This window comes from Sarcophilus harrisii, chromosome 2, assembly GCF_902635505.1.
Source record: "Sarcophilus harrisii chromosome 2, mSarHar1.11, whole genome shotgun sequence".
Taxonomy (NCBI): domain Eukaryota; kingdom Metazoa; phylum Chordata; class Mammalia; order Dasyuromorphia; family Dasyuridae; genus Sarcophilus; species Sarcophilus harrisii.
The window spans coordinates 375,388,017-375,410,933 of NC_045427.1; the positions used below are offsets into that span (position 1 = coordinate 375,388,017).

General features: G+C 36.0%; 1 protein-coding gene across 4 annotated transcripts in view; it reads right to left on the bottom strand.

The window, feature by feature from the left end:
* Window positions 1–22,917, bottom strand: part of FGF1 (fibroblast growth factor 1) — a 138,114-nt gene that overhangs the window by 30,218 nt on the left and 84,979 nt on the right. For all 4 annotated transcript variants that reach the window (XM_012551522.3, XM_003756690.4, XM_031953467.1 and 1 more), the window contains exon 3: window positions 14,983–15,186. In XM_012551522.3, coding sequence (XP_012406976.1) covers window positions 14,983–15,151 — 169 coding nt within the window. In that variant the 5' untranslated portion in view covers window positions 15,152–15,186. The remainder of the gene's footprint in view (window positions 1–14,982; window positions 15,187–22,917) is intronic.

Sequence of the window (22,917 nt, forward strand, 5' to 3'; positions counted from 1 at the left end):
ATATGGAAAGAGGACAGATTTGACTATATCCCCACATGGAATCATAGTGTTGGCTTGAGAAAGAGCTCAAATATTTAAAAATACTTAGAGAAATCAGACATTTCAAGATATATATGTGTGGGTATATATATGGACATGTATGTTTGTATCCATTCCCTCACTTGGGTCCAGGCATTTTCTCTGTCTCACATGCCTAAAAGGTTCTCCTTCCATTGTGCTGACTACTGCCTTCCCTGGCTTCATTTAAGTCTCAACTAAAATCATACTTTCCACAGGAAGATTTTCTTAATATCTCTTAATTCCAGTGTTTCCCTTTCTTATTTCCTATTTATCCTGCGTAACTGTCTTTTACCTCTCTTTGTATCCCCAATATTTAGCATAGCAAGCACTTAATAAGTGTTTGTTGAAATGAATTAAATATGTTCTATATTTGTTTCACACACACACATACACACACACACACACACACACACACCTATATATTTATAACACGCACATTTATAAATATATGTGTTTGTGTGTGCTATATGTGTGCGTGTGTGTGTATGTATGTGTCTTGGGGTAAATGACTTCAAAATCCCACTCCATCTCTATATTTTTGAGTTTATGATCCCAACGATACAAGATTCAATTAGAGTCTATTAGGTAGCATAATGGATAGAACATTGGACTCAATTAAGCAGACCTGAGTAAATATCCTACTTACTCACTGTATGATTCTAGGTACATCACTTACCTCTGTCTGCCTCAGTTTCTTAACTATAAAATGGGAATAATAATAATAATAACATCTACCTCACAGGATTGTTGCATGGATCAAATGATATATTATTTGTAACTCACCTAACACAAAACATGGCACATAGTAGGTGCTTAATAAATGCTGGTTCTGTTCCATTCCTTTGTAGGATCTTATAACTCTAGGACCACAGGGACTCAGCTGAATTTCATCAAGTGCTGAAAGACCCTAGAAGACCTTGGTTTCTAAGAGAAAAACTACTAAAGAGCTGAGCCTCCTGAACTGGCCCTGGGCCCTAAAGAATGAATTAAGGAACTTCGGATGTATGCCATTCTGTTTCAGAGCACCAAGCCATCCTAGCATCTTCCTGTTCAGCACCAGGAATATTTTTTAATAAGGTTAGAATTGGTGCACTGAGCAGGGCGGGGGGAAATGTGATGAGAAGGCGCCTGCTTCCGCAGAGCCTCTGCTACCTCGGAGTTTGCTTTTCCACCTTCACTCCCTGAACAGGGGCTGAACAAAATTACGTGCCCAGTTTATTCTGGGTCTGAGACTTCCCGTCCTTTGCCATGTTTACCCGGAGTGAAGTCATCTTCATTGAGTCCACTGTGAGGTTGTTTTGTGTCAATGGTATTTATAATTAAAATGTGGCCACAAATCGGGCTCCATGAAGGAAAAGGAAGGAGGAGTGGGGTGGAAAGTTTTTGGAGAAGGTTCCAGTGGTTTGATTTCATATATATATGTATATACATATATGTATGCTTGCATACATATATATGTATATTGTATATGTGTATATATTTTTACATTTTTTTTCCTTAAAGACTGTTCTTAGATTATGTAAAACTGTCTGTTCCCTTCTTCAAGAGCTGAACAATGCTGCTTGGAAAAGTTTGGTGTATTTTAGATGTATAACTGAAAAGTATTTGGGTAAAAAGGCCTACCAACTCTACATAATCAATTAACTGACATAATATCTCCTTTGGCAAAATAAGTGGTTGAAGTTAGAACCTTTTAGGCCTTTGTTCTGTGCAAGGAGTTCTAGCCTGTCTGAAATTGGGGCTCTCCCTTCAGTTATTGGATATCCTCCCCATCTTTGATTGTTACATGAAAAAATTGTTTCACTTTTTTTTAATACCCAATTGATATAGGGGTTAAAGTATCTTTTATATAAGCTATGTAAAAGTTTTAAACCACAGCACACTTAAATAAATCAAAAAAAGGGGAAGAATGGAGGAGTAAAGAAAAAACTGGCCTTAGAATCAGGAAAACCTGAGTTGAAACCCTACAAGCTGTGTGACCCATGTGTCACCTCATTTTAGGCAATTCTAAAATTATAGGTTACAGATAAAATCATCTATCTACATAAGTAGAGAGTACACTAGAAGATTCTGAAACAGATGCGATTAGATAAATTATCTAATCTACATGAATAGAGGGCACACTAGATGGTTCCAAAACAGATGAGATTCTGGGTCTAGTTCTCTCCAGAAAAGCAAAACAAGGAAATATGGATGGGTTAATTCCATATTTCATAAAAGGATTCAACACAAGATTCTAAAAAAAGACTTATAGGACAGACATGAACTCATTAGATGAAGAAGAGATACTTCCTTATTGTGTTTGAATTTATCTTGTAGGAGAATAAATTTAGAAAAAGAAGGATCTCATAAACTGGTTAATTCAATCCCCTCTTTTTGCAGATAAGGGAATTGAGATCCAGGCTGTGGTGGGGAAGTGATGCTCAGAGTCACACAGTAGAGCCAAGAATATGCCTAAATCTTTTGACTCCAAATCCAGCACTCTCTCCAAAGTACTATATTGCCACATGTTAAATGGCCTAGATACCCGAAAAGGTATCTAGTCTATTAAAAATATTACTCTTTTTTGAAATATTTGATCAATTTGTAACTTTTCAGGAATAGATTTATTGTACACAAGGATATGCAGCAGTTTTAGTCAGGAAAAAAAATCTATACTGTTCTCCATGAAACTTAGCTACAGTGTAGAGCAATGGAACAGTACTTTTTGAGTTAGAAGACCTTGGTTAAAATAGCACCTGCCCTCAGTTTTCCCAAGTATAAAATTAGGAAGTTGGACTAGAGTATACTCTAAGATCCTTTCCAGTGCTAACCCTATGATTGGGAGATCCATTGAAGCAGAATGTTACTTCAGACCTTTCTTCTATATCTGTTGGTTTCAAGTTAATTTTGTGAGTTTTAATTATGATTGCTGACTAAGGGATTCCTCTTAAGAAATAAATCAGTTTTCCTTACCAGTTAGGAAAGTCCAGGGAAAAAGAATGGAACACAAAATCTCTTTGCCTTTCCCCAAATTTTACTCTAGGTCACCACCACTTGAATCCTCAAAGTCTCATAACTGTGGTACTTCTCTTCCAAGGCCCACCTTTCCTCACTGAACAGTATCATTGTGCATAGAACAAATTCAATTGATTGGGGCTGGAGGCATGGGATGATACAGAAGACTACCTATCCCCATAAGATAAGTGAACATATCTTACCTATTTGAGAAAGTTCTCATTATACATAGTTCTATTAATAGGAGGTTTTCTAGTGTTTGACCAAGAAATCAAATTGTCAGTTGTTTCATTAATGTTATAACATCTTCTTGTGGAAAGCAGGAGTGACTAGTGTCTTTAGTAAACCAAATTAATGAATAGGTTGGATTAGTTAGCTGTCATTATAGATGTTTCAGAAGTCACAGAAAGCAGAAAGGAAGGAAATATAAAGTTAACTAAGTGATAGAATGGATTAAGTTCTGGGCCTAAAGTAAGGAAGTTTTTGAGTTCAGCCTCTGGTCTCCAACCTCTTTTCTCTCTTCCTGCAACAACAACTCCATTTCAGTCCTTCATTATCTCTCATCTGGACTATCATAATAGATTCCTAATAGGTTTCCCTGCATCCAGTCTTTTCCCTCTCTAATCTGTCCCACAAACAATTGCCTACTTGATATTTCTAAAATGTAGGCATGATTATGTCCATTCACAGTTCAAGAAATTTCAGTGTCTCCCTATAATGTCTTAAACAAAATCCAAATTCCTCTCTGGTACTTAAAGCCCTTTACAATCTGGCTCCAGGTTATCTTTCCTAGCTTATAATTTTTTCCTCTCCATGTAGTCTATGCTCCAGAAAAACTGATCCACTCCTTGTTCCTTGTGCATAACATTCCATATCTTACACTTCTGACTTTGTGATGGTATCCTCTATGACCAGAATGCCCTGCTTCTTTATCTTTACCTTTTGGAACTCCTACTTGTTTCAAGGAACTGCCCAAGCACCATTTCCTTGAAGACTCCTTTCATAATTCCCCTAGTTGTCAACACCACTTACTTAGAAATCACTTTGCATTTTTAAAATATTTATGTAGTCCTTCAAAAAGTCCTATGCCAATGTTTCATCGTGGTATGGAAGTAATTCTCAGAGGTGATGTCAATTAAATGGCAGGTTCTATCATGCTGCAATAACTTCAAGTATAACTCCATTAATAGATTATCTTTTTTATTATTTATTTTAGTTTTAATTTATGGAATAAAACAAGCATTTTCATAACAGAGCATAAAAAGATGATTGAAAATGAAACTGCAAATATTTTTTATGTACAACTTGCTATTCCTTTTAAATATAAAATAAAGGTAATCGTGTATTTTTTTTCTTTTTCTTCTTCCCTCTCCCCAATCTGTTTTCCAAAGTCCCACCTAATGAATTATGGAGAGGTACATCACTAGTAAGCCAGTTATGGTTGATTTTGGGGGGGGGGGAATTGTTAATTTATGAAACAAAGAAAATTTTAAAATGTCCTTCCATGTTGTGGGGTTTTGTTCCATTTCTACTATGATGCTGGCAGAGTAGAAGGGAGAGAGGGAAAGGAGGAAGTTTTTAGACCAGAAACAAATTTTAATTTGACTGTTGGTACTCAAATGTAAAAGCCATTTTTCAATAAGCATCATGTAGACATATTTTTGGAGAAACTGAATTATATAAATCTTGATTTTCTTTCTATAAAAGAAACATGAAGAAAGGTGTTTTTGTATCATGAATGAGGTCTTCAAAAAAAAAGAGCTTTGATAGACCTATGAATATGGTGAAACATCTATATGAAGTATAAAATACAATAATTAATAAATAGGAAAAGACCTATTACTGATGTGGGAGGTATCCATGAATCAGCTAATTATGAACAGACTACCAACTTTTCAGAGCTAAGATTGAATAAATATTTAAAAAGAATATTAATGAAAAAAGATAGAATGTATAATTGAAATTACTCAACTCAATTATTTAAACAATTATTGAAAATCCAAAATTGACAATGAACAAGAGAAATGCCATTGACACCAACTATAATTATTTTGTTTAAAAGTTTAATAAAGAGGGGCAGCCAGATGGTGCAGTGGATAGAGCACCAGCCCTTGAAGTCAGGAGGACCTGAGTTCAAATGTGATTTCAGACACTTAACAACACTTCCTAGCTGTGTGACTCTGGGCAAGTCACTTAACCCAAATGCCTCAGGGGAAAAAAAGTTTAATAAATAGAAATTAACTGCCACAACAAGGAGACCAAAAGAGCCTCTTACCTTATTCAGTAAACATTTGACTTCTTTGCCAAATGGAAAGAGATGGCTGCCAAAGACTACGCTGGACTGATTTGTAAAATTATATAAAGAAAAATAATGAATGACTACAATTGTCCCTTAAAGATGGAGAGCAGTTAAAACTAATTTGAGGAAACTTTTGCAAGATAGCGACATAAGCAAAATCACACCAAAGGTACAATTCCAGATATACCAATAAGGTACAAATGATATTAAGAACAAAGACAGGAAAAGCAACAGAAGTAATCCATATTGGGAACAATATAATTGTGAAGGCATTAAGGGAATGATATATGAGGTATATATGAAAGGAGAAGAAGATACCAAAGACATTAAGAAAATATCTAGGGATTTATTGTTGTTGGAAAAGGTGGCCAATGTAACATCAGTAACTACTGACCTATATGTCTACTCTTCCACCTATATGAAATTTTTATGAGTCATTTATATATGGAGTTAAGGCATGTTCAATGGGGATACTAGTGGGGAAGAAGGAAAGTTTTGCAAGGAATATTCAGCAGAAGACTCTTTCTTTACCATTTCACAACTATCCAAAGGAGATAAAAGTACAAGATCTCATTATGCCTATTGTTTTTTCAGATGAATTTTATTGTTATTTTTTCTAGATCAGTAAAATAGTTTCTTGGGAGTTTGATTGGTATAACATTAAATAAATAGATTAGTTTAGGGAGTATTGTCATCTTTATTATATTCACTCAACCTAACCATGAGCACTTGATATTTTTCCAATCGCTTAGATCTGACTTTATTTGTGTGGAAAGTGTTTTATAGTTTTGCTTATATAGTTCCTGACTTTCCCTGTGCCTATTGTTTTATCACTATGAAAAACCTTTGATTTGGTAGAACAAAACACAATTTTACTCTTTTGTTTTGTTTTGTTTGGCAACAAGGTGTCTTCCATTTATTAATCAAGATTATTCAAAATTCTTTGGAAACTGAAAAAAAAATAGAGATATGAATGATAGGTGTGAGCAGGTTGCAAATTACAACCAGGGCAGAACTCAAGAAGAAGAGGAATAAAGGATGCTCTCAAAAAATTGTATGATATACCTTTTGATCCGGCAGTGTTTCTATTGGGCTTATATCCCAAAGAGATCTTAAAGGAGGGAAAAGGACCCACATGTACAAAAAATGTTTGTGACAGCTCTTTTTGGCAAGAAACTGGAAAATAAGTGGATACCCATCAGTTGGAGAATGACTATAAGTTATGGTAGATGAATATTATGGAATATTATTGTTCTATAAGAAGGTCTGGAGAGATTTACATGAATGATGCTAAGTGAAATGAGCAAAACCAGGAGATCATTGTATAAAGCAATAACAAGATTATATGATGATCAATTCTGATGAAGTGGTTTGTTTTAACAATGAGATGATCCAGGCCAATTCCAGTGATCCTATTGATGTAAACTGAAATCTTTTGGGGAAAAAATGATGTAACTTTTGGGGCGGCCCAAATGTAAACTAGGTCCCCTTTGGGGAGACTCTCAAACCCTGGCAAAAGCATACCTTTCCCAAATAAACACTTCCCAAGTTAAGTGGTTTCATTCAATCAGAGATCTTGGTCATCCACCCTACACTGACATAAACTAAGCTCTTTTGGGGGGCTGGAAATTGTACCTACAAACTTGCACTTAAGTGATTTTATTCAATTGGAGATCTCTGTCTAATGGTTCTCTATTGATTAGCCCAGACAGCTCCCAGCCCAGGCCAAAACTTATCCCATATAATCAAGATTTTGTGAGAAGATCTAACTCAGTTTCAATTGATCAATTGATGGACAGAAGCAGCTACACCCAAAGAAAGAACACTGGGAAATGAATGTAAACTGTTTGCATTTTTGTTTTTCTTCCTGGGTTATTTTTACCTTCTGGATCCAATTCTTCCTGTGCAACAAGAGAACTGCTTGGTTCTACATCCATATATTGTATCTAAAATATACGGTGACATATTTAACATGTAGAGGACTGCTTGCCATCTGGGGGAGGGGGTGGAGGGAGGGAGGGGAAAAGTCAGAACAGAAGTGAGTGCAAGGGATAATATTGTAAAAAATTACTCAAGCATGGGTTCTGTTAATAAAAAATTATAATTATTTTTAAAAAAAAGAGAAAAAAAAAGATTTTGTTAATCCATCTCTGCCAAATTCCTAATGAGTTCTGCCCACTAAGAAAACTTCCTTCTTAGTGAATGATAAAATTCCCTTTTTGCCACATAGATTTCAGGTGTGCGAATTCTTTTGCATCAGACCTGTGTCTCCTAGCAGAGGGGATATCTCCCTCTATTCCCATACCTCATCAGTATGATGAAGAGAGCCATTTACACCCCGAGAGAGAACTGTTGGAACAGTGTGGATAACAACATAGCATTTTCATTCTTTTTGTATTTTATTTTCTTTCTAATTTTTTTCTCTTTGATTTGATTTTTTTAAGCAGCAAGATATTTGTATAAATATGTGTGCATATATTGGATTTAATATATATATTTTTACCATGTTTAACATATATTGTTTTACCTGCCATCCAGGGGAGGGAGGATGGGAAAGAGGGGAAATTGGAACACAAGATTTTGCAAAGGTTAATGTAGAAAAATTATCCATGCATATGTTTTGAAAATTAAAAAAACTTTAATGAAAAAGTAAAAAAGAAATTGTATGATGAGGAGCAGCTAGGTGGCATAATGGATAGAATGAATACCAGCCCTAGAGGAAGAAAAACATGAATTCAAATTTGGCCTCAGACACAAGACATTTACTAGTTTGGTGACCTTGGGCAAATCACTTAACCCTGACTGCCTCACAAAACAAGAAAGAAAAAAGAAAGGAAGAAGGAAGGAAAGAAGGAAGAAAGGAAGGAAGGAAGGAAGGAAGGAAGGGAGGGAGGGAGGAAGGAAGGAAGGAAACAAGCACTTATTAAACATTTACTTTATGTTAGGCACCATACTAAATGCTGAGGATACAAATACAAGCAAAAAAGAAAAAGAAAAATTGTCCCTACTGTTAAGGAATTTACATTCAAATGAAGGAAATATAACATATAAAAGGAAACTGAATAGTGGGGGGAGATATTAAAATCTGGAAGACAAGAACTAGACTGATGAGCAGGGTCCAAGAAGCAAGAGTAGGGAAAAAACTCTAGATTACATTTAGAAAACTGTTGAGTACTCTTTATAATCCCAACTTGAGTCATGATATAAAACTCCATTTATTTTTAACAATGATATCCTCCCAGTGAAGCTGTATTGTTGTTAAACATGGAATGTAATAATTTCAAATAAATAAAATGGAAGGTCCTTCAAAAGATAGTAAAAAAAGATATGGTAAGTGTAATCAGGATTGCAGCATATGTTTCTTGAACCTAAGAAGCATTGTACAGTGGAAAGAGTACTGGCTCCCTTAAAATCTGCAACATTTCTACCTTTGGTGCCTACTACTTGTGTTTCCTTTGAAAAGTCACTCAACATCCTCAGGCCTCAACTTAGACCAGATGATCCATGAGGATCCTTTAACTATATGAGTACAATCCTTTGATAAATGGCATAGGAAATATCCAGCACCAGCCTGATCATGAGTGTATAATCTAGAGTAGCAATAATAGATATCCAATTGGAATGTCAAAATACTTAGAGAAAGAATTTAAGAGAATTGAATGGATTGTCTATGAAGGATGAGATATATGGATGGGTTGCTATCTGCACCAATAAAGAAAATATCAATTATCAACCAAGTATTCATTAAGCACTTATTGGGTGCCATGTATCAGATCTGTAAAGAATGAAACAAAATCTACTCACAAATGGGGTAGAGAAAAATACACATGTAAATATAAGTAGCATAAATATAAAGTAAATATGAATAAATGCAAATATTTATATAAATATTAAGTAAATGCAAATATTCACATTCAAAGCAGTTTAGGAGGTAGGGCACTACCATATTAAGGGAAGACTCAGGAAAGACTTCATGCAGAAAATGGCGCTTGAGATCTGTGAAGCCTGTCATTTTATTTTATTTTTTAACCCTGCTGACTTCTTATGAAATACCATCAGGTCCAAGGGATTTGTGAATCAAGACAGCATTACAAATAAATAAGCTGACTGCTAATCAAGGTCAAACCAATGCCCAAGAAACATTAGCTATGGCTATTCTTGTGGGACTGTACTCAGCACGATCATTCATAGATTTTAGAGTTGGGCTGGAAACTTTGAAGTCATGAAGGCCAAGAATTTACAGATGAGCAAACTGAAGCTTAGATCAGGTAAGCAATTTCCCCCAGTCAGAGTAATAAGTATTAGATAGGATTGGAACTAGGTCTTCCTACTTTCAAGGTCAACACACCATCCCTTCTGGTTTACACTGACTATTAAAAGTTCCCTAAAATTAATCCCTTTCCCAACTAGACGTCTGAGGCAATTAGGTAGCCCAGAGGATAAAAGAAGACTAATCCTCCCGAGTTCAAATTTGGTCTAAGATTAACTGTGTGACCCTGACCAAATCACTTAATATTGTGTGCCTCAATGTCTTCATTTATAAAATGAGCTGCAGAAGGAAAAAAGCAAATCATTCCAATATTTTTGCTCAGAAAACCCCAAATGGGGTCATGAAGCGTCAGACATAATTGAAATGACTGAATAGCAAAAAAACTAGGACTTTGAATTTGGGAAGGATTACATTAATTTGTTCTTCTCTCATTGAGGACAACAGTACACTTTCCTTACAGGGAGAAGCAGCTGAGCCTCAGAGTAGAAAGTGTTGAATGAATGTGATTTTGGGTTCTTGATTCCCTGACCTACATCATACTCATTTCTGTCCTCATACCTCAACTTAGATCCATGTTCAGTGAAAAAAGCTTGGCTTCTGCTCTCAGGAACAAATTAAATTGATGGACAAGCAATGAATGGTAAAGTGTCACATAAAAGAATTTATGCCCAAGTGTTGTCAGAGGGATAGCAGAGCCATTTACTGAATTTAATTCCTATCATAGAATTAAGGACCACAGATGTACAACTGGACGGGATATTAAAGATAACCTAATCTAGTCACCTCCTTTGAAAGATAAGAAAATTGAAATCCAAGGAAGTCCCATATAGTAAATACAGGCAGGTATCTGCTGCTAAACGTTTAACAATCAGCTTCAGAGGTCGAGATAAGAGAGCATTTCTGCACACACCATACACACACATTTAATGGCATTATTAGCCCTTAAATCTAGACAATTAACAAAGCAATAAATCAAGCCCTGATTTTTCAGCAATTACTGATTTCTCCATTTCTGAGGCATAAAATGCTCTCAGTGAGCATTTATCATAGCTGGCTCCAGCCTATCCTGATCACAGGGATTTGAACACAGACTCTTTGCTTCCCAATTTCAAAGCTCAGTGGTAATTTACAACTGGAGGTGGTCTTGGAAATGGCCTAGTCTAATTCCTTCATTTGATAGCATCACCAAACTAGATGTAGATTGGAAGATAATGGTAGAATATCTCCAGAACTGTACCAGTATCTATAAAATATTAAAAGCCCTAAAGGAAGGCCTCCAGTGCACAGACCCTCAGCATTCCTAGGAGAAAGTCCCTAGAATTAAGAAATACCACAAATATTATCTTGGACTGGTTTGTGGAAAGCTGAGGTTTGCAGTTTTGCAGAGTAGTCCTGATATCTTAATTCAGGCATGGATAACCTCGAACCAAAATTGAGGATCAGAAGTATTAACATGCTGCCATCTATGGAGATTTTCAGAATTATTTATTATGATAAAAAGAAATGTAACCTGTGAAGAAATTTGATTCATTCCAGACTGCTTTGAGTTTCACAATTTAAAGGTTCCATATATAGTTTAGTACCCCAAAATGTGATTAAAGCAATTTCTTTCTCTCCTACCAGTTCAATGGTCAAGGATTGTTTTGGGTTCCTCCCTTTTTTGTCTTTCTACCCATAATGCTTAGCATAAGGTTTCATATACAGTAGGTCCTTGATAATGTTTTATTCAATTGAATTAAATTATTCTCACGTGAGAACTCTCCTGAGAACTAGCTACTACCATTAAGATATTCCCCAATTCAAGAGGAGGTAGGTTTTTTTATGTAAAAAAGCCAGAAGCACAGAGTCCCTATTTATTAGTTTCTTCCCAATACCCTTATAGAATAAGGATCATGTACCTATAGAGAAGATGACAATCCTGAACATCATCTAGTCTCATCCCCTTATTTTACAGGTAAGAAAAATGAGACCTGTTTATCCAGATGACACTTTAGTACAGTAAGTAGCAGCTGAAGAATTGGAACCTAGATCACAGCATTACAGGATAACACACACATCTGTAAAGGACTTTAGCGATCATTGAATCCAACCCTTTCATTTTACACATGAGCAAACTGAGGCCTTGAGAACCTTAAGTGGCTTAGAGTCATTAATACTTAAATGATGTGTACCTTATATTGCACCATACTACCTTAATTTTATATATATATATGTGTGTGTGTGTGTATGTATAAGTATATACATGTGTATATATATATATATATATGTATGTATGTATTATAAATATATGTATGTATAAACACATATATACACATATATTTGTCTTTTGGGTCATATGAAAAAGAAATCCATGGTAAAGACAATCTTCAGAACCAAATCAAATATTTACTAATCTCCAAAGTTGCCCACTTAGGCCCTTACCCCAATCCAAAAAATTAGCACTGGGGAAAGAAGTGAAATGAGCTGAAGCAATGTATCAGACTAAAATCTTAATAACCAGACTCTATCCCTTATCTCCCTAGTTAGTTGTATAGAATTTTATGACTGATCAAGCGCCATAAGAATATAGGCACTATGAAAGTATATTATTTCTGAAGTATATTACTTCCTATTTAGTGTGGTTACTGTAAACCCTTCTATCCTGTAAACCCACCCCAGCTTTGACGCTAGATTGAATTCCTTCAAAAAGCTACTCTTTTACTCACTTTTTGTCTAACCATTTTCTACCCACTTCTATTTTCCCCTATTTCTTCCTTTCCCTTGGCAAGTTTATTTAAATAATAATCTTTTAAAGGGCTAAGCTCTAATTCCAGCTTCTATAACTATCTTTTCTAGATATTTATTTAATATCTATTTCACTTGTGTCTAATTCTTCATGACCCCATTTGGGGTTTTCTTGGCAAAGACACTAGAGTAGTTTGCCATTTCCTTCTCCAGCTCATTTTATAAATGACAAAACTAAGGCAAACAGATGTAAATGACTTGCCCAGGATCACACAATTACTGTTTGAGGACACATTTGAAATCAAGAAGATAAATCTTCCTGACTTCAGATCAAGTGAATTAAATATTGGGACACCTAATTGCCTCTTCTATAATTATAAATTTTGTCAATACAGCAAATATCTTTTATTTCATCAATATGTAAAGTTCCTTGTATATGCACCAAGGAAGATTAGTACTCTGCCTATATATTAGCATGTAAGTCTTGCCAGGAAAGTTTCCCAAGGCTCAAACAAGTTAAGGGACTTGAACACAGTCATATTGGGAAAAAATATATCAGAGACAAAGTATGAGGTGTGTGGACTGGTATTTCGAACCCAAGTCTTCCTGACAAAACTTCAAAGCTCTAGTCCATAAAACATGGTGCCACTAAAAAAGTACATCAGCCATAAATAGACACCATCAGTTAATTTATCACACCTGAGCATGAGTATCTAATATCAACCATACAATCAATGGAAGGAATGTATACACATGCATGTATGCACATACACATGTTGTGGGGGAGAGACAGAGAGAAAGAGAAACAGAGACTGAGACTGAGACAAAGAGACAGGGACAGATAAAGAGAAATACATAGAGGCAGCTAGGTAGCTCAGTGGATAGAACATGGGGTTAAAATCAGGAAGACCTGAATACAAATTTGGCCTACAAAGCTTACTAGCTATGTGACCCTGGGCAAGTCACTTAAGTTCTTTTGGAGAAGGAAATAGCAAATCACTCCAGTATACCATCCAAGAAAACCCCATAGACAGTATTGATGTAATATGGTCCACAGGGTCACAAAGAATTGGACATAACTGAACAACTAAACCACAAAAAAGATAGATAAATGACAGACAGATAGATATTAATAGTAGAAGACATATTGATAATAAATATAGATAAAAGTTGGATAGAAAACAGACATAGATAGATAGATAGATAGAGGAATGGAATCCTTTTTCTAAAACCATACATTCATTTATCAATTCTAAGAGTTGGAAGTTGGGGGCAAGTTCCTAGCTGAACTATTACAGGGAATTGGCGGGAATCCTTACTGTTCTCCAGTTACTACAGGTCTGGAGAAGTACTTTAATGCTCTTGGTGACCACAACCACATCTGCATGATGCGTAGAAGTAAAGCTGTGTAATTTATTATGTGTAAGGCTAGGGTTATAAACTGGGATTTCACAAATCAAACTCAGTGTAAGCATAGCCTAGACAACCATACTTCCTTGAAATGAAGCCTGGCTAGGCACGCAGGAGTTACCTTCCCTGTCCCATCTGGCTTCTCATGTTACAGTAGTAGAATCTGGGCTGGAATCTAAGGTTGGATCCCTCATTAGTTACAGAACCTTGGGACAGTCGAGCATTGAGCTAGGGAGACATTTCACTCTAGCCTGGATTCTCCTCCTTCTTTACAAGAAAAGAATGTCAAGTTTTACGTTATTTCCATAAAGGTCTTTCCAGATTTTTCTGTGTTCTTACTGGTTATAATTACATTACAATCTATTACACTGATGTGCCACAGTTCATGTAACCACTTCCCTATTACTGGACATATTGGACATTATTTTAGGTTGTTTCCAGCATTTCTTTTATAACTACATGAAGAATAATATCTTCACTAACCAGAATCACATGGGGAAATGTGAATGAGAATGAAAGGACAAAGAATCCTGAGAGAAATTTAGTAAGAAAGACTAAAAAAAAAAACTCTTAGAATACTTTGTTTTGAAATCATTTAACTTAAATGAAAATAATTATTCAGTAATTTTGCAGGTTCAGTATTAGGTTTCCAGTAAAACATTTAATATTATCTTGGTATAGGAGGAAAATACACTGGATTTGGAGTTGGAAGATTTGGTTTCAACTCTTTTGTACAGGAGCTGTGTGATCTTGGATGAGCCATAACATCTCCAGGCCTTTGTTTTATCATCAATAAATGAAGGGGTTGGACTAAATGGTTTCTAAGGTCCCCTTAACCCAGTGGTCCTCAAACTTTTGTTCTCAATATCTTTATCCTATTAAAAATGATTGAGGATCTGTCCAAAGAGTTTTTGTTTATGTGGTTTATAGTTATAGATATTGATCACATTAAAAATAAAAATTATGAATTTATAGACTCTCTGAAAGGATTTCAGAGATTCTCGGGATGCTCTGGACCAGACATTGAGAACCACTGCTTAACCTCTCAACCTATAATCCAAACATCTTAATTTTATAAGGAAAAGGAAGAAAGGAAAGAAAAAGAATGGAAAGCATAGAAAAGGAAAACCAAACCTTTCTTTCAGCCTTTCTAGTGGAAAGTTAGGGGAAAATATGAAGGTAAAGAAAATAATTATAAGAGATTAATTAGAGAAGTGCTTACTGTGTTGATCATTTCTGTCCCTTGTCCCATCCACTTTACCATCAGGAAGAATCCTCAAAAAGTGGCCCCCATTGCTACAGTAGAGAAGCTTGGGCTTCTTGTAATTCCCCAGTGGCAGATTAAATCTTTCGGTCAGGGCTGTGAAGGTTGTGATCTCCCCTTCGGCCATGCCTCAGTTGTTGGCTTTTACCGGCCCTTTCAAGACTGAAAGAAATTGAACAGGCTCATAGTTAGCATAGCAGCAAAGAAGATGACATGTATACTTTTAAAGGGCATCAAAGGGACTCAGGGGTAGAGCTTTTCTGGCAAGGTAACTACAAAAGATTGCCAAGATGATGCCCATGGTTATCAGAGTTACCAGGTGGCAAGTGAAGACTGAGGATGGGGCTTCTTTAAGAGCAGACAGTTCTCAATGTGGGAGGGTTTTTGGTGCATCTCACAGATCCCAATTGGACACAGGTTTGGCAAAAGAGACATCCCTTTTTAAGCTTCAAATTTAATCATTTGGCCAAAGGAAAAAATGTTAAGGTCCCTCCTTCTGATCCACACACATCCTCAAATTAAACACCAAAATGGCACTAAAATAACACCAGGGGGCTGGTTGAAAGCCACAAAAGCCAATGAGGTCAGGGCTGAGGCTTTCTCCCTCCACCCTCACACTGTTTTGACTAGGAATTGTAACAGCATCAGGGAACAGATAGCACAGATGGCCTTTGAGGCTTTGAGTCTGCAAGCAAAGGTACAGGAAGTCATTTTGGCTTTGGAGGCAGTCTGGACTACTCTCAGTGACTGGGGAAGGGAAACCACAACAGTGAACCTTTTATAACCTCTCAAATGACTAAAAAGAATAAAGGGTTAAGACAGGAAGGACACGCATCCCAGTTTCAGGTCTTCAGAGTCAGGAAGAATTTAAAACCAAAGAGTATAGGAAGGATTTTTTTTTAAATCAATCTTCTGTAAGAGGGACTAAGCACTGAAAGATTGCAAGCTTCCTCAGAATAGGAAATATTTCATTTTTATTTTTGCATCCCCAAACTTAGCACAGTTCCAGACAAGGTAGGTGCTGAGTAAATGCTTATTGATTGACTGATCAAGCTATTTCATTATGAAGAACACCTCTGATTTAGTGCCTACCTTTAAAAAATCAAATCAAATCAAAACATGGTTTTACACAGTATTTCCACAATACTCTCACCTAGAGTGTAAATTCTTCTTACTATACATAGAAGACAAATGAGGCAAAATAAAAGTATCTTACTCAGTATCACATAGTCCCTTAGTAATGTTACCAAGATTGCTCTTATTCATTCTATTTTCTCTGATCTTTTCATCCCTTCTTTCCTTCCCCCCCCCCTTCTTTATTTTATTCACAAAATCATAGAATCTCGGATTTGAAAGAGACTGTCACAACAATGTATCTAGTTTCATCCATAACCCCAAAAAAAGTTGTTTTGATGTTGTTTTTTGTTCTTTGTTTTCTAAGAGGACCAATAGCATCATAGGGTGATATATTGACTCATGAATGAATTGGATTTACATGAGGCAGAATTGTACTGAATCATCAGACTCACTCTTTCTTCCAGAGGAAATGAAGTCCAGTAACAGGACAAAAGTCAAGACAACTGGTGATGAATCAGGATGTCGTGGATGTCCTTGGTGTCTTCAATATCTGACCAAGGGTCAAGCAATCCACAGGACCTGATTCAGCCACTTTCATGACTGTTGGAACAAATTACTCTGATTTGCCCATTCTACCAGAGGATGTCTTCACACACCTCCAATTCAATGATGTGTTTGTGGCTCATCAATTACCCCCAAGCTGATTCAGCCTGACTGCTGACATGGTTTTACTGGGGTGTGGACACTGCACATGCTACAGCTTCTTGGAACCGAGAGTTGAGTGTCAGATGGACACCAAAGTTGGTTGAGCAGCCCTGAAAAAGTCTCACAAGACTCATATGAGAGGTCTTCTTGAACACTCCACATGCCCCAAACCAAAAAAGTATTTCCATTGCAAAACACCTAAGTAGTCATCCAGCTTGTGATTGAAGACCTCCAGAGAAGGGGAATCCAGAGTTCCTAAGGTATTCTGTTCTTCTCTGACACACCTGCAAATGTAAGGTTTTCTTTTATGTCAAGCCTAACTTGGTCTCTTTGTAACTTTCATTCATTGCTTCTGGTTCTGCCCTCAAAACAAGTCTAAAACATTGCTTTCATATGATTGCCTCTCTAGTATGTGAATCCCTCTGATCGTTCCATTCTCTGAGCTTTATCTGATCCTAATTTGATTTGGAATTCCTGGTTTCCTTCCAAGTCCCAACCAAAATAATATAAGAAGCCTTTATTGATCCCCCTTAATGATACAGACTTTCCTGTATTACCTCTCATTTGTCCTGTTTATATCTTACTCATTATTCATCCATCTTTGACCCACCTTTTATTTGTGGCTCCAAGAAGCTGTAGTGTGCACAGGGGCCACATTACATAAAACTGTCTCAGCAGATAGCTTAAGTACAGGTTGAAGGTAAGTGATGGGCCACAAACCCATCATTGAGTTAGGTGGGGTGTCTACCCCAAACATGTGAAGTTCCAACAGCTATGAAAGAGGCTGAAGCAGGTACTGTGGAGGGCTTAGAGCTTGGTCAGACGTTGAAGACACCAAGATTATCCACAGCATCCAGACGATAATAGACTCCCAGCCTTTACATGATGATTAAATAGTTTATAGATCTCAAGTACAAAGAAAAATGACTCACCTTTCTAGCTCTTCCCTATCTTTTCCAGAGTGAAAAGAATAGCATTTTTTGGAGTCCTTCATAGCTATTATTCAGACACCACTGTGTTTACAGAAGGCATTTCCTCTCAGAGCTGTAATTTGATTCTTGTCATAAACACAAAGTATGCTGAAAATGAGGGTGCAGGAAGCAAAGTAGTGAAAAGTTTGGTAAACTATGAGAGTCAGACACTGTGAAGTAGTTAAATTATAGGGTGTCCCTAAAGTCTTAGTGCATTTGTAGGCTACTAGAGCTTACCACTATATTAAGACTTTGGGGACACTGTATATAAAATTAATCCCTTTTTATCACATAAAGCATGAAGAGGAATAAATAAATAAAGAGGAATTATTGCCTTTCAGTATATCTATATTTTAAGTAATAGGTCAAAGTTCAGCCAACAATTCAATTCAATAAGCACTTATTAAGCATCTACTATGTATTCTGTTACCATACAAATATTCTGAGACAAAGACAAAAATGAAACAGTCCCTGCCTTTAACGAGGTTACATTCTACTAGCTAGAGGGTAATGGCAATATGTATAAAAATAAGTAAATACAAATTCCATACAAAATAGATGCAAGATTATTAAAGCACTAACAATTGAGTGGACCAGAGAGACCTCACATAGAATGTGGCACTTGAGCTTACTTTAGAGGGTATTTTTAGCGTCTACACAAGTTCAAGAGCACCTAAATTTGTGAAATCTTATAAATCAGAAGGCAGCTAGGAGGCACAGTGGAGAGAGTCCTGGGCTTAGAGCCAGGTATTTTCATCTTCCTGGGTTCAAATCTGGCCTTGGACACTTACTAACTGTGTCCTGGTTAAGTCCCCTAATCTTGTTTTCTTTAGTTTTCTCATTAGTAAAATGATCTGGAGAAAGAAATGGTAAACTACCCAAACATCTTTGTCAAGAAAACTCCAAATGGGGTCACAGAATCAGAAGCAATCAGAAGATAATGATTGAACCACAACATAAAACAGAAGGCCTACTATCTTTATGAGGAGAGTCACCAAATCAATTCAAACTCTTCTAGTAAAGAATTAGCAGATAATGATTTTACCCCTCTGTCATCTTGTCTCTTGATTTTGGTTTATTTTCTAAAAGAAATCAAACAGCAGCCTGTTAATCTGTCACTTGTTACTGTTATCTTTGACTTTTTGTGGGCATCCAAGCTTGAGAGGAAGTCTATGTATAATGTATAATAATATGACACATTTACTATCTGCAATAAGCCTAGTAGTTAAATAGTTGCAGCAAGAAGAAGCGCCTAATGGACTGGTAACATTTTTCACAAGCCAGTGGATCTTTTTTTAACTTTTCTGCAACATCAAAATGAAATCTTCTGAAGTCTTAGCATAGTTATGCAAAAGTCTATGCCTTTTGACATTCATTATAATTCTACACGCATTATTAAGCACCAAATTCATACACAGTACTTTGTCATTTGGACTATGGAAGGTCACCTACTTATATAAGCATGTGTATGAGCACACATCTACCTAAAAATATCCTACAAGAGTCTAACATTGGACTGGAGGCAAACATAATTGAGATTCTTCCCAAATAATGGAATTGGGAATTCTGGCTCTACCATACTTATTATATACATAAAGGTTTTCTCCCACATTAGAATTCATATCCCTTGAATTCAGGACCTTTTTCACTTTCATCTTTGTAACTTAAGTGTTTAGCATAGTCCCTGGCCCATAATAGTTGCTTAATAAAGATTTTTTCTATATGATCTTAAGCAAGTCACTTAACCTTATTGGACTCAATGTTCTCATATATAAAATGAGCTGGAGAGGGAAATGGCAAACCACTCCAGTATCTTTGCCAAGACAACCCCAAATGGGAACATGAAGGGTAAGATACAAATGAAGCACTGAATGACTAAACAATTGCAACAAGAAAGCTTGCTCTCAATTCACAGAATTTTGGGACTTGGGGAACTTAGAAGTCATCTCTTCCAAGTCCCTCACTTCCTAGATGAAGTAATACAAGGGTTGCCCAGGATCATATAGTTCATAAAAAAGGGAAGGTGAGGAAAAGGAGCAGAGCCATTCTTGACTTTTGTGTATTCCATAAAATGATAATAATAGCTACCTCAACTACCAGATAAGCTGTTGTTAAGATCAAATACTGGAAAAAGCTGTAATAAAAAAATAAGAAAAAAGAAAAGTAGAAAAGGAATACAAAACAAAATTTTTAAAAAAAGGGAAATGACCTTCCCATTCAGACCTCATGTATCATTGTTTATTATGTTCTAATGTATTCACCAAGTAATGTCTTAGAGATAGCGATTTGGGTTTCTTGTAAACTTGCTAGATGAAAAGCCCTTGAGGGCAGAAACAATGCCTTACCTCAAATTTATTTCTTCCCTGGGGTTAGTGTGTTTATTGGCACTCAGTAAGTGGTTGATACATTTAGATGATTTAATTGAGATAGAGTTGTGACATCTAGATGATTTAATTGAGATGGAGTTAGTGACGAAGATGAAAACTTAGATCTGACTCCCAAGCTAGTATTCTTTTCACTATATGAACATATATCAAAATACATGGCACAATATTGACATTTTTTGGTCATATCTGTCTCTTCTTTTAGAGAAAAGATATTTAACTTTTTTCATGTCACAGACATCTTTGGCAGTATGTAAAGTCTATGGACCATTTTTCAGAATAATGTTTTTAAGTGCAAAAAGATTTACAAAGGAAACCAAGAATATTGAAATACAATTATCAAAATCATATATATGCATATATGTATGTGTGTACACACATATATATCTGTGTGATATGGCATTTTATCTTATCAAATAAAATACTTTAAAAATAACAAAAAAAAGATCAAATACTGAGATGATATGGGTGAAAACATTTGAATAATAGAAAAGTGCCATATAAACATAAAGTGTCATCACTTGTCATGGTAAAGTCCAATACGTAGAAATTTAATGGTGATTAATTAATTTCAAAGAAACAAATCTGATTTTAAGAGAGTATTTTTCAGATTCATCATGTTTAACTACAATGAACTAATCCTCCCATAATGTAAATGAATGTACCTCTTGTTTCACAAATGTGGAACCAGTATGGGCAGCTAGATGGTGCAGTAGATAGAGCACTGGCCCTGGATGCAAGAGGACCTGAGTCCAAATGTGGTCTCAAACACTTAATACTTATTAGTTATGTGACCCTGGGCACTTAACCCCAATTGTCTCCAAAAACAAAATGATAAAACAAATATGGAACAAGAAACCAAGAGGCTAGAAAACAAACCCATGGTGACATAAAAAACTCTACTTTCATCACTTTCCATTTCATACTCTTCAAGAGTTGGGTTGCAAGAAAGTGACATATGTTCAGCATGTTCTATGTGCTAGGAATCTTTGACCAGCTAGGAAGCCAGGTTGAAAGGAAGAATGTGAGTTTCTAAGGAGCAGAATGCAGAAAATGTGATTATTTTGTAGAGCATTGAAATTTGCCAACCAGTGAGGAAAGAAGGATCTTGCAAATTGTTAGCCTGTTTCACATCAATAGCCACCACAAGGTGTATGGGGTGATACTATAAAAAGAGAGGAAATAAATTCTCTTCTCAGAATCCTGCTTTAGAAGCTGCTCTTAAGAGAACATTTAGTAGAATGAAATGAGTACAATACAGGTGTTGCAGTGGACAAATGTCAGCAGTTTGAATGAATTTTTAATGAGTTTAGAAAATGGTGAAGGACAGCAATCAACAATTTTGTTGTAGGGAACCTTGAAACCATGCTAATAGTCTTGTAATCAGTGAGCACAGATTAGAACTGAATGGAAATTGTATTCAAAAAAATTTTATTTAGGATTTATATACATAACTCAGGGCTGGGATTAGAAGATGCAAAGATCAATCTGACAAAGATTCTGTGTGGTATAGGATCAGGAGACACGAGTTCATATCCCACCTCTCTACTAACAGAATGACCATAGGCAAATAATTTAACCTCATTTAATCTCACTTTCCCCACCTGCAAAATTGGGATACTAATAACCAAAATATCTCAAAAGTCTGTTGTGATAATCAAATTAGGCAGTGAAGTAGATAGGTGGCACAGTAGATAGAGTGCTGGTCCCCAAACCAGGAAAACCTCAATTCAGGTCTTGTCTCAGACATTTCCTACCTGTATACCCCTAGGCAAGGCACTTAACATCTGTCAGCTTCAGTTTCCTCAGCTATAAAATGAGGATAATAATAGCATCTACCTCCCAGGGTTATCATGAGGACCAAACAGGATAATATTTCTAATGTGCTTAGGTGTACATCATAGTGCGCTTAACAAATGTATGTTCCCTTTCCCTTAACCCAATGAATGTAAAGTTTTTGCAAAGCTTCTAGTTCTATAAAAATATCAATTATCATTAGTATTAATAGAACTTATATCAGGAAGGCATATGCAAATGTAGAGAAAAGTGAAACAAAGGCAAAGAAAAGGTCTAGCAAAAGTCTATGAGAGACTTAAGGAAGTAGAGGTATTATAGGTAAACCATCTTGCTCTCTTGCTTTTCTGATTAAAATGAGATGTAGAAATCAGTTCACTTCAAGCATTCTGGACTATGTCCTTCAAAGTGCCCATTATCTGAGCCAGCCTGGCTTCTCTTTGAGCTGGTTACCTATAGGAAGAAAAGCTTTAGCTTTTTTAATCCCTTCACTGAAGGTCTCCAAAAGCAAGCTGAATGAAAACAAGTCAATCAACAAGCATTTATTGTATCAATTCTACTAGTCTGGGTGGGAAGAGGGGAAATGCTATTAAGGAAATACATAAATAATGGGATTGTTGCTAGCTCAAAGACTTTAGGGGGGGGACAACATTCAAATATAAGTAGATACAAATCATTCAATCTGTGATAACACATTTTGCTGTTTGGTATTCAGTCTGTTTTCAATCATGTCTGACTCTGTAACTCAGTTTATGGTTTTCTTGTCAAAGACTGGAGTGGTTTGCTATTTTCTTCTACAAATTATGTGACAGATGAGGAAACTGAGGCAAAAAGGATTAAACTGACTTGCCCAACCTAATATACTAAGTGTCTAAGGCCAGATTTGAACACAGCATTATGAGTCTTCCTGACTCTAAACCTAGTACTCTGTCCACTGTGCCAATTATACATATAAATAAATT